The sequence below is a fragment of the Fukomys damarensis genome, unplaced genomic scaffold, assembly GCF_012274545.1.
Source record: "Fukomys damarensis isolate Sample0158 unplaced genomic scaffold, DMR_v1.0_HiC HiC_scaffold_2, whole genome shotgun sequence".
NCBI classification, from domain to species: Eukaryota; Metazoa; Chordata; class Mammalia; order Rodentia; family Bathyergidae; genus Fukomys; species Fukomys damarensis.
In genome coordinates, this window is record NW_022900914.1 from 22,580,136 (window position 1) to 22,592,587 (window position 12,452).

Here is a 12,452-nt window from a genome sequence, read left to right on the forward strand (position 1 = left end):
GAGGGGGAGAGGGGGAGGGAGAGAGAGAGAGAGAGAGAGAGAGAGAGAGAGAGAGAGAGAACAAGAGAAGGCAAGACACCAGAAGACACTCAGAAAATACTGACACCTGTCCTACCTTGTAGGGCTATGGATGAAAGAATATGAATGAAATCATATATGTGATTCATGCGGAAGGCAGAAAGATCTCAAAATGTTAATTTTATTCTTCTTATTGTAAACATTCTGAAGTCAAACCCTGGCTAATATTTTATTGCCACTCATCTCCACAGATAGAAAAGTGATATATTTTTGACTCAGAACTCTCAAAATGCAGAAATCAAGGCTCCAACCTGGGAAGGAAAATAAAAGAAGTAAAGTGTTTAACATTTTCTGCTAGTAAAAACTGAAAAAGGAAAATAATGGGATTATTTGGATTAACTGAAAAGGAAAGAATACTCCTGCCTAGAATATTCAAATAAATATAAATATTGTCTCCTTTACCATAAGCTCGCTTATCTTACTGCACACCCCACTTTACGCATGCTGCTGAATGTCTGAAGCACAGTGGCAGAGCACTTGCCTACTATGTACAGGGCTCTGGGTTCAGTCCCCAGCACAGCAAAGAGAAGGACTATTTCACCCTCATAATTACAGAGAGAGCAAGGCTTGCCTTTCGTGGACTTACACCATCAGAAAATTTTTTTTACAAAACCCCAAAAGAGCCAGGAAATGAACACACTCAAAATTCAAACTCTTTTCTCAAATGGCATACATTTCTACATGAAACACCAAAATATGAGTTAAATACACAAGGGTCAGAATAAATATTTCTTCCATGACTGGTGGCCAAACTCTTCTTGCATGCAAGAGAGCTTTCTGAACTCCAATATGATTCCTCAGGAGTGATAAGTAATCGAGTAACAATGTTAAGTTTTCAACATGAAGTATCTTGGCAATAAAAACAGACAGTTAATTCTACTTAGAAGTAAGGGCAGCCCTGCCAGTGTTGCTCCCAAATGAGGTAATGTCCATAGTTCTTATCTGGCCTTTATTGAGATTTAATGTCATTTACCCTTGGCTTTTATGAACCTGCTGCATAATCTCACCTTTTCTAATGTGTGTTATTTCCATCCATTTCAACATTGCAATTATGAACCTCTGGTTTTGAAAATGATTAAGAAATGAATCCCACATGTTCTTTTTTTTGCAAGTCCTATAATTTGAGTCTTTCTTCGACAATCAGCATATTTCTTGTTTTTAAGGTATACTATAGAAACACTCTTGAGTTTTGATTTATTTATGTAAACATTTTCAAAGAAGTCAAAATGTATAATTCAAGAAAATGTTCTGTGAAAGAATTTGTTTTCTGATTACAAAATGATTTCCTGCTTTTAGAAAAAAAAAAAATTTTATATTTACTTAGCTGGCTCAGAAGGTCCCATGGAGATTATCATTCCTTTCAATTCCTAACATCACTTTTCCAGGTGCAGACTTTTACTGGTTTCAAAGGTAGCTTTATGTTGAGAGGAAATCTACAAGCTGTACAAGGGAAAGAGAAAAGAGCCTCCCAACCTAAACCCTTATGCTTTCTCCACAAAGAACCACAGGGTGAAACAAAGCCCTTCCAACACAGATGTGACACTCAAAGGAACACGACAGGAAGATTTTGCACAAGTGTTTGGCTTCCTTTTTTCAAGCAGGGTAAAACAACCTTGATAAAAGCAGGCATGTGTTTGACAACAGAAATAAAATATCTAACATCCACACTTCTGGCATTTTTTCCAAAAGCCCTTCATGTCACCAACATTTTGGAAGGAAAGCAACAACCACACAATCCCAGCGCTGAGGAGGGATAATTTACCTTTCCACAGAGTTTCAACATATAGCAGACAAAGTCAATTTGAGACTATCAAAGGCAGCCCAGAGACAGAAAAGATTATGTACGTGTGATTGCTGGGTAGGCTGGTGAAATGCAGCCAGGCTGTCAGTGATGTGGGGGCCAGGGGGTGCAGGAGACTGGGCACTTGTATGAATATACAAACGGGGAAAGAGGGCAGAAGCAATTCAACCACACCACTTTTGACAAAGATCATGCAAGAGTGGATTGTCAACAAAGACAATCTGAAGGCAGGCCCCTCTGACAATATGGGCTTTCATTCTAACTCCACTGCAGCGCATACTTTGAAAACCCTGTTCTGCATCTCTTGTTATCACCAGCCCCTTTCCTTCAAAGCAGCAGCAGAGTCTGACAGGCCCAAGAGTACTAACTTCCCTAAAAAATTTTCTGATGGTGTTTTCCCTGTGTTTTCAATATATTGTGTTTTATTTTCTCATTAAATATTGATAGGCAAAATCTCCTTGGGATCTTTAATAACTTTCAAGAGTGTAATGAAGTATTGATACCAACTGAAAACTATTAGACTAGAACTTCAAACCTACCAAAACCTGTAGCTTGCACCTGAAGCCTTTCTCTATGATGTTCCCTCTGCAAAGGAGATTCCCTCACTGTGCATGGCTAATTTCTTCTGGTGCATGCGTGGTTTTTCCAAGACAAATCAGGTGGCCCTGCCATGTGCTCAGCTGGCACTTAGCACACTATGATGTGATTTTCTGGTCATTTTTTAATCCTTGTCTCCTCCTTGGCTAGGATTCTCTGTTCTGATTGTGACACAACAGTATGCAGTAGGCCAGTAACTAGCTGCTGGATATATAAAACAGGCAAGGAAGGAAGACAAGAAGATGAGTTCTTCTTGTATTCTCACCTATGGGGAATTAGCTACTATAAAAAGACTATAGTTTTTGTTACAGAATAAGATCATTAAAATTAAATAATAATTATATAACGTGTACCAGGTTCTTTTCTCAGCACTTTATATACATTAATTAATTTAGTTTTCTTAAAATCTCTATGAAGCATACATCACTTTTTGTTTTTCTGCTTGTTTTGTTTTGAGATAGAGTCTTGCTATACAGTTCAGGCTGGCCTCAAACACATGGTGATCCTCCTGCCTCAGCCTCCCAAGGACTGCGATGACAAGGATGCGCCACCATGCCCAGCTGAAGTATACAGCACTCACTGTTACCCTGATTTCAAAAAGGAAGACACAGATGCACAGGTAGAAGGGCAGATTCATATTGTGGCAGGCCAGCTTGAGGCCCACCCTGGGGCTCCTCTACCTGCTGCCTCCTGTGTCGGTAACACGGACCTCGCACTTGCCACAGGACTGGGCCAACTCTCAACCTTTCTCATAAACCAGGACAACGACCTGACCTTTCAATCCCATCTCCAGTCCCACTCCATGTGGGACCACAACAGCATGTGAAGTGAAGATCTCACCAACGCCACAGTCCCTAAAGGGGTTTATATAGGACAGTCTCAGTAAGAAGTCCTTTTCCCATTATTCACCGTACTTGTTTTTTCTTTATGTTAACAATAAATTAATTTGTATATTTATTCAAAATAAATCTCTCTTCCAAAGTACAGAGAAAACAGGAAAGAAAGGTTTGTGATTTCCATATACTGTGGCTCTGTACTGTGGAGGAACTCTCCCTGACGAGTCTTCTTTCCCGTCCTCCTGGGGAAGCTGCTCTTAAGGAAGGCTCACAGCTTCACCCTGGACAGAAAGTGGTCTGTAGGCATACTTAATATGGAAAAGTATGGTACAGAATACACAGGGATTAATGCAAAAGATAATCTGCCATAGTCACAGTGTAATACAGTAGTCACATTTGAAATGAAAAAAGCATAAAAGTAACCTTACATACCTGGAGAAGGGTCCCATGAATATGGTTTTGCCGGAAACACTGGTCAGTGCAGTTAGGCAGTGTGGCCAGCAGGGCTCGGATAGTATTGGGGACCTGGTCTATCATGACAAATGGGACCAAGGCACGAGCTGCCATTTCCCGGGAGCGGTAGACAGGTGAGCGACTGCACCTAGGAGGAAATAAAAATACAAACCCATTCAGTGCTCATCTCCGCATCTGCACCTCTGTACACATGGATGTCCTACCTAGCCTGGCTCAAATAGGCTTGGGGTGGTGGCAGGAGGTACTCCTTCGGCCAAATGTTTTCTATAAAATAGTTCCTATTCGCAAGTGCAAGGACCCAAGTTCAATCCCTGGCACCAAAAAAATAAAATTAAATTTAAAAAAAAATTCCTTTATTCCAAATGATGTTCTTTCGTATTTATATTAGTTCTACAGGTAACTTTGTTTTTTGAGAAAACACAATTACAGGAGCCAGGGATGTGCTTAGTGGCACTGCACTTGCCTGGCAAGTTCAAGGTTCTGAGTTTGATCCCCAGTATTAATAATTAATAATAATAATAAATATATAATAATAATACATAGTAATAAATTACACGCTTTAGTATAGGAGGGCCCCTGCCAATGTACTAATGTCCCTGTATTGTAGCAAAGTCCTGTTAAAATAAAGACCTATATATCTGCTTGTGATTCATTTCTTGGGCTCTAAAGTCTTACAATTATACATGTATTCAAAAGTCTGATCCTGTGTAGTATGGGCCAAAAAATTTATATGTAAATTATATATACTATATAATAATAAAATATATATGTGTAATCTATAATTCCAGCATGAGGTTAAATGTAGACAAAGTTTGGAAAAAATAAAATAAACTGGTAGAGGCAAAAATGGCTTACTCTTCAACAATGAAAAGGTATTTATTGGGTGCTTATGATAAGCAAAAATACTGCGAAGTTGGGTGTGGTGGTACATGCCATATAATCCCACCAAATGGAAGGCTGAGGCAGGAGGATGGCCATGAGTTCAAGGCCAGTCTGAACTACAAAGCAAGACCCTGTCTCAAAAAACCAAAAAGAAAGAAAGGGTGGGGGGGGGGAAGCAGCACTGTGATATGTGCTGTGAAAAGTAAGATCTCCACCTTTGTCTCTGAGGAGTCCATACTCTAACTAAGATGAGGAATACCTCTGAAAATATGACCAAGAGCACAAGATCATATAGAGAAAATGATAAACAAGTAATGTTGGCATTATAGCTATAGGAAATCAGAAGAAGAATAATGGGGATCAGGAAAGCATAATGTAAACAGTACAAGAGAAAACAGAAAGATGTTAACCAGGGTTGATAGTGTAAAGCAAGGGCAGAAATGCTCAAAGTACAGGGAGATGTATCTTACTGCAGCAGAGACTAAAGGCTAAGAGTAGAAGTTACAGCTGAGAGTCGGTCAGGCCTCAAGTCCTTGCCTTTGGAATGACTTACACCCAAACAACTGGAATAAAAGCTGGTTCTTCAATAAGTGAAAGTCATCAACCAGTGGCATTTTGAGATTCCAGAAAGGTCACTGGAAAGGCTGGTCATCTAAGGACCTCTTGACTTTGTAAACACCCTGAACCTGAGAGGCCACAACCATTTTGTTGAAGTTGTGTGCTAGAGAATCGTCAAAGGCATGGGACTGAAAGTTTGAGAGAGAAGTCCAATACAGCAAGGCTTAGCTTAAATAAAATCTTGACTAGAACTTTCTAGACATGACCTTTTATCCAATTAAAAAAGCAACTGAACTTACAGAAATGTCTTGGATACCAAGACAAGTCAGGAAGATCAGAACACAGACTCAGTGGGGGAAAGGTATAGCCTTGGAACTTTTTTCAAAATTAGTGTTCCAAGAAGGAATTATTGGTAAGATGTGATCCACTAGGACCACTTGGACATATAGCCTTAGCATGCACAGACAGAGCCCTTTGACTAAAATGCTTCTAATCCCATAGAGGTATCAACAATATTTTTCTTAGCACAACAATAAATACAGATGCAATTTCTGCATATGAAATGACCTGAGCAGAATTTCATCATGCTTTGGTGGGGAGGAGGAAGTAGGGAGAGGAGGAGAGATACAGAGCATGTGACAGTATTTGTTGGCTTTCCTCAAAGATGGGGAGGTCCATTGGTAGCTCTGTCACACACAGGTTCAAGAAGTGTTCACATCACATCATCCCTTGGGAAAACACTGAGCGCTAAGGTTATAGCAGGGAGTTAGAGAGCTCTGACTGGTCTTTGCCTAAGTAGCAAAAATTCCACCCATTTTTTCAATTATATGGCTTTTAAAATGATTAAATCTTTAATCTGTAATTAGTAAACACAATAAAATGTTTGCTTTGGCATATGGGGGGAGAAATTTTATTGAACAAAGAAAAGAAAATACTCTGAAAATGTTTTGTGATTTAATTAGCGAATGACCTCACTGGCACAGCCATTCGTTGGAAGCTTCCCTGCTGTCCCCCAGCCCTCAGACTCATATGCTTTGTGTTATATGTCACTGAAAGGACTTGTATGTAAATGTTTCCCTTCAAATACAAATGACTCTGACATGGTTACAGATATTTAGTTTCCAATTAGCAGTACCCATACATGAAAAAATGCCCCCTCCCCTTTTACTCCTGACCTTTTGCAAATGATGATTTCCCAAAAAAATCTGGCATCAATATAGGAGAAAGAATGGAAAATGGGAAAAGTGCTGGAATGTTCTACTTTTGGATACCCTGTGTTAGGGTACTTTTTAAACCCACACAACCAGGTTAAAAAGCAAAATGAAACCACTTCTCAAAAAGTCATTTTGAGAAATGCAATTGTCAAAGAGCAGAGAAGCAAATTTTTAAAGCAATATTTAACTAAATAACACTCATTATAAAACAACGGTTAAATGAGATTTCAAATGCCATTTTAGTTCAAATTGTTTAAATGGAAGGTAGATGATGGCTGAATTTATACATACACATGCATATACATGTATGTGTTGTATATATAATACACACTAAGCTGAATCACATTTTCACGTTACTGTTTTGAGAGCTGTTGGGGTGGGGAGGAGATGTGATGAGACCCCTGAGAACCTAGTGACTACCAGGATAGAAAATTGACAATGTCTGGGTTTTTGTTCTGCTTTGGACAATGAGTATGTTCTACACCAGTGGTGGCAAATCTATGGCATGTGTGCTGCAGCAGGCTATTTTATCATTGAAAGCTCTAAAAGGTTTGTCATCACTGTTCTAGAAAATCTTTTAGTACTGCAGGTCTCTAAATGGCCCCAAGGAGAGAATTAAGATCATGGGTAAATTCTGCAAGGTGATAAAACAACTGATGATATTTAGACAATTTGAAAGCAAGCAAGTTTTTTTTTCCTCCTCTCTTTTCAGTGCTGGGGATTGAATCCCGGGCTTTGCATATGCGAGGCGGCACTCTACCACTGAGCTGCAACAGGTTCTCTTTTTAGCTTCTATTGAAAGTAATAAGCAAGAGCACCTAGCTTTAGAAAAGCAAACAAATTTGCGGTCTTTGAAGCCCATTTCTCACCTTTTTCTCTCCCCTTTGGTATTTGGGATTGAATCCAGGGCCTTCATACAGAGCTACATCCCCAGATCTTTTTTTATTTTGACACAGGGTCTCACCAAATTGCTAAGTTGCCCAGGCTGGGCTTGAAAATGTGATTCTTCTGTCCTAGTCTACAGAGTACTGGAATTAAAGACACACACCACCAACCTTGGCTCATTTCTACTTTTATCCTCCTTTGAAAAATCATTTTTTAAGTAATCTTATGTGTGTGCTAGCCCTCCACAGAACCTACAAGACATGAAGATCCTAGTGCTTTTAAATCTCTAGCCTCTCTAATAAAATTGTTATTTTATTTAATTTTTGATGTGGGGTCTCACTATGTTACCCAGTCTAGGTTAAACTCCTCACAAGTAGACAGGATTACAGAAGCCTGGCTCCATGTTCACTTTAATCACATATTTAAGTCACACAATGTCAAACACATTGTAAGAGTAATACTTGCATCCTACAGTTGACAGCTGTTGGCAATTTATAAACGCTTGCATGCCTGTGATCTCTTTGCTACAAACCTGTAAGACAAGAGGGCATACTACACCTTAAGCAACAAATGAAGCTCAGAAAGACTAAATGTGTCCCTCCAGGACGTGTGGGTAGCACACCCACATCAGAATTGCGTCCATGGCTCTAAGATAGAGCTCTTTGGCCACCCTAATATGTTGCTCACACCTGGAAATGGAGGAACTACAAAAGCATCTCCCAGCTAATAAAAAATATTCATTTACAAGCATGTGGGAAATCTCTAAGTTTTTTATTTGTTGTTGTTTCTATTAACACTTTCAGAACCATGAAAAAATCTGAGAATCTAATATAAACTATACACATTCACCCAGGAGAAAGAGATTAATGAACATATACACATAATTTCAGGAGATTCATAGCACACATTTCAGCCAGTGAGCCATGCTTCCCAGATCCAGGTAAACAACTTTGCACACCCTGGATAATGCCCAGGGAGGTGGTCAGGGATGCACCCTGCTTCAGGGCAGACAGTGATGGATGGTTAGGAGACTGCCACTGGGAATCACCAACTTAGGGGACATACGCTATGTGCACATCAGTGGTAGCACAGGCAGACTACACAGTTGTGCAGTGGTACACAGGGGAAGTGGAATGGAGGAGGCTCTCTGGAGAACACAAACGACATTAGAACAAGGGTGACATACACACCCATGGACCTAATACTTCATCAACCAAGACAGCCAAGGTTGAGTACTCTGAGCAAATGAGGACCATTCTACTGAGGCCATTTTGAGCTCACCTCCTTTCATAGAGCAGTTCCTGAGCATTTTTCAGAATTTCCTCCATATATTTATTCTCAGAATTTCCATTTGCCTTAAAGGTTAAGTGTCCAGATATCATCACCAAAACTGCCCCCCAAACCAGAGGGGCTTCTGCTGAGTACAAGCACATACTGTACACATGCTGTGCCAGGTACCACAGCATCAGAGTAAAAAGCCACTGCTTAGTCCACAAGGGACATTTAATCCAGTGGAGAAGTTGGGAAATTGATCAATGATTCTCAGGGCCATGGAAAGTAAACACAAGGGGTCGTAGGTGCGACACCTAGGAAGGGGAGTCTGGAAGACTGCTCAGCTGTGCCTAACTGGTGTTCGGCAGAGAATGCCTAGGTTTGACAAGAAAAAGGTACTTCCTCAGGCCTGTACTATTTCCTATATGAACCCGCTGTCCCTCAGGACACTCTGGCAAAAGAAGGGGTTGATGAAATGACTACTGTGTGCCGGGGTGGCCACATGCTTTACGTAAACTATTTCATTTACTTCACTAATCTTCAGAGTGACATTATCCCTATACCATGAGTCATAAAACTAGAGAGTGGCAAAACATTCTAGAATCTATCCTCCTGTAAAATTCAGTTTTTCTAGAACTCTACAAAGCAAGTTACCTTAAAATTTCTAGAAAAGCAAAATGCTTACAAAACAATCTGTTCAATATAATCATACTGAGGTATGAACAACTTATGGAACTAAGCAGCTTCTGAAAGACTGTGAAGCTGGACATGGTAGTAATATGATGCTGCTGATAATAGCTAACATTTTCTGAGCATTTTTTAAGGGTCAGACTTGGTGCTCAAAGCTTTGTATGTGGTGCATCATCTATAGGGTACATCATTTAAATCTTACAAGCCAGTGTAGCTGACAGAAATTGTTTAGGAAATGTGGGAGAAGTATTTAACTGAGAGGACTTTAAAGGCCCCACCTTGGGTGAGTTCCCCTCTTTCACAGTAACTCAGTTTTCACAAGACTCAGAATGGCTTCAGGCTTCAGCTGACACCCCTTTCTTCTGCTCACTAACATAATTACTAATGTTCACCCCAGTTGCTTCTTCTAGGACCCCATCTCCAGTGTTGACACGCAATTTTTAGGTTAGGCCGTACCATGTACAAAACAGAGGTACCCAAACATCTGCTGACAATGAAAAGAACCATCCACATACTCTAGATGCCTCTACTCGACCAAAGCTGGCACCTTGGGAGCTGAGCTGAATTCACACAAGCTAGATCTGGCCACGATCAGGCCCCACACTGAACTGACTCAACGCGAGGCCACTGTGGGTTGTCAGTTTCTCTTACGAGCATGGCTGTCTGCTCCTGGGAAATGGTTACCCACAGACCACACTAGCCTAGAGCCTCTGAAGGCTAGGTTGGAAGCAGTAGGCTCTCAGTTATACTATTAAACAAAACAAAACAAAACTTTATTCCTGTACTTGTGTTATCTGACTATTGTTTTACATATAATGACTTGGAACTTGCAGTCCATCCTCTCAGGAATAAATGCCCTCTCACTTTGCACCCTGGAGAATTCCTCTTCACATGAACCATGCCGAAGTATGACCTTTCGTGTGATAGCTTGCTATACCCTCTGGTTGAGATCAATTCCCTACTTCCCTCACTGCAACTTTGCAGTTAGCTCTGTCAGGGCAGGAGCATTGCATTTGCCTCTGGAAGCCATGGGAGCCTCCAGGAAGCACCATGTCCATCGGACTGTAGTGACCTTGAGAGCAGAAACTGGATCTTCATAGTTCTTTATCTAGAGCACACAGCATGGGAGTTAAGAACATGTTCTGGAATCCAACATGTTCTTAACTCCAAATCCTACCACTTACTAGTGTGTGACTTTGGATACATCAGTGAACTTCCTAAGTTTAGACCAGTTGTGAAGATAACATACGTAAAACACAGTGCCTATGGTGGCGATCCATAAATGGCAGCTATTACTGAATCTAGCAGGAAAAATAATTTGAAAAGTTAAAACCTCTCTGAACATTTATACTTCACTCTGCTTTTCTCCTGGGTTTTCTGTCCTAACAATGACTTAGGGAACAAACAGAGCGTTGCCTGTAAAAAACTGGCTCCATGTGCTCACAAAGACCTAACCTTGTCCCTCCCTGTCAACAGAGTTGCAAAAAAAAAAGGAGGCTGGCATTACCTTCTGCCTTCCTGACTCACGTGAGGCCCCCTGCCTTTATTCTCCAGGTCCAGGACCATGTTTTCTGTTGACCCTAGTTCTGTCTTTCTAAGGATCTATTTATAAGGATTTCTTTTTCCTTTTTGCTGCAAATGGGTCACTGGTTTCAAATCTTGTCTTCAAAAAACATGTACACAAGTGGGTATGTGTGCATGCTAAAAAATACATCTTTGCACCCAGTGTATTTGAGAAAGCAGACTTTTCTGTGAGTTTTGTAACTATTAACCATATTTTTTGTGTAAAATGTGGTATTTCTGGAGCCTTTCTTCCACAATCTCAGTGAGGTCAGTGATGGTCAAGATTGCCAGATTCTCTCCTTGTCCTTCCTATACCTATTTTGAATTCATCAAAGCATCTACAAATACCTGAACTACTTGCTCCTTTTCCTGAAACTTAAACCACTGACACTCAAATGTTCCATTTACTCTAACTATGCCCTCTGCACAGCTCATGAATTTCTTTATTCAAATATATTTCTTGGAAGAGTAATGGATTCGAGTTTGGAAGACTGATTTTTAAAATCCTTCATTTGGGCAGTGAGTGGGGAAATAACAGCAGGCAATAGCTAAGCTAAACATTGCACATTTCTAGAGTCAAGGGACAAAACAAAAACTATTATACATTTGCAGGTAGAATGCTTAAATGTCTGCATCTCCTGAGCAGCTCAAAGTAGTAATGCTCTTTGCAAAATTAACTCAAATCAACACATTAAAATCTTTCTTAAAATATTTTTTATAAAGAGATGCTGACAATAACAACCATGGCAGAATATGTGAAAATTGCCAGGTGACTGCTTGGGGCAAGCCCAACCACACAGCCTGACCATAGAGGATGCATGCTTTTGAGGTCACCTCCACTCTGCCTCCCTGACTTTCAGGCCTGGCCTGGGCTGACCTGCCACAGGCTATTAATTCTAGACTGTGAAAATGGTAGCTGCTGGGAACTAGGAATCAGCCTCCTTCACCTTGACATCCATCCCTTCACTTACCCCTACAAGAACTAGACACAGCACTTAGCCCATGTCACGTGGCAAGGACACAGGATCACAAAGGCAATGGCAATGGCTGTTTGTATTTGTACCATTCCTTTCAGTGCTAGGAAATAAAGTGAGGGAATTTTCCAACAAGAGAGGTGAAGATATACAAATTTAGTAGTTACTTTAAAAAGCTCTTAGAGCAATGTACCTTATTTATTCAGGTTTATAAATATTTCTTCAATAAAATGAAAAAATGCATGACTTCTGAATGCTAATCCCAAGTTACATGCTCCTATCAACACACAGATATGGATGTATAAAAATTTTACATTTTTTCATCTGAAATTTCATTTAAATCTTTCATCAGTTTTTGCTTAGACAACAATAAATGTAATTTGAAACTAGATTTTTGAAATTCCAACCAAATGTTTCAAACAGCTGGAAAGGAGTCTTTTTTCCCCCCAGAGGACTGAAATGTGGTCCACCTTAACAATAACTTTTCCCTAACTCTGGGGAAAACGGAAAAGATTTTATAGCAACATCCATAGAAAGATATTGGAAGCCTAGCAAGTAAAGAAAAACAATTCATTTCAGTCATTATCCAAAATGCAATGGAGTATTATAAATTGAACTATATATATAT

General features: G+C 40.0%; 1 protein-coding gene across 2 annotated transcripts in view; it reads right to left on the minus strand.

The window, feature by feature from the left end:
• Thada (THADA armadillo repeat containing) overlaps nucleotides 1-12,452 on the minus strand; it is a 316,151-nt gene that overhangs the window by 142,864 nt on the left and 160,835 nt on the right. For both annotated transcript variants that reach the window (XM_033763829.1, XM_033763831.1), the window contains exon 29: nucleotides 3,745-3,913. In XM_033763829.1, the coding sequence (XP_033619720.1) occupies nucleotides 3,745-3,913 (169 nt within the window). The remainder of the gene's footprint in view (nucleotides 1-3,744; nucleotides 3,914-12,452) is intronic.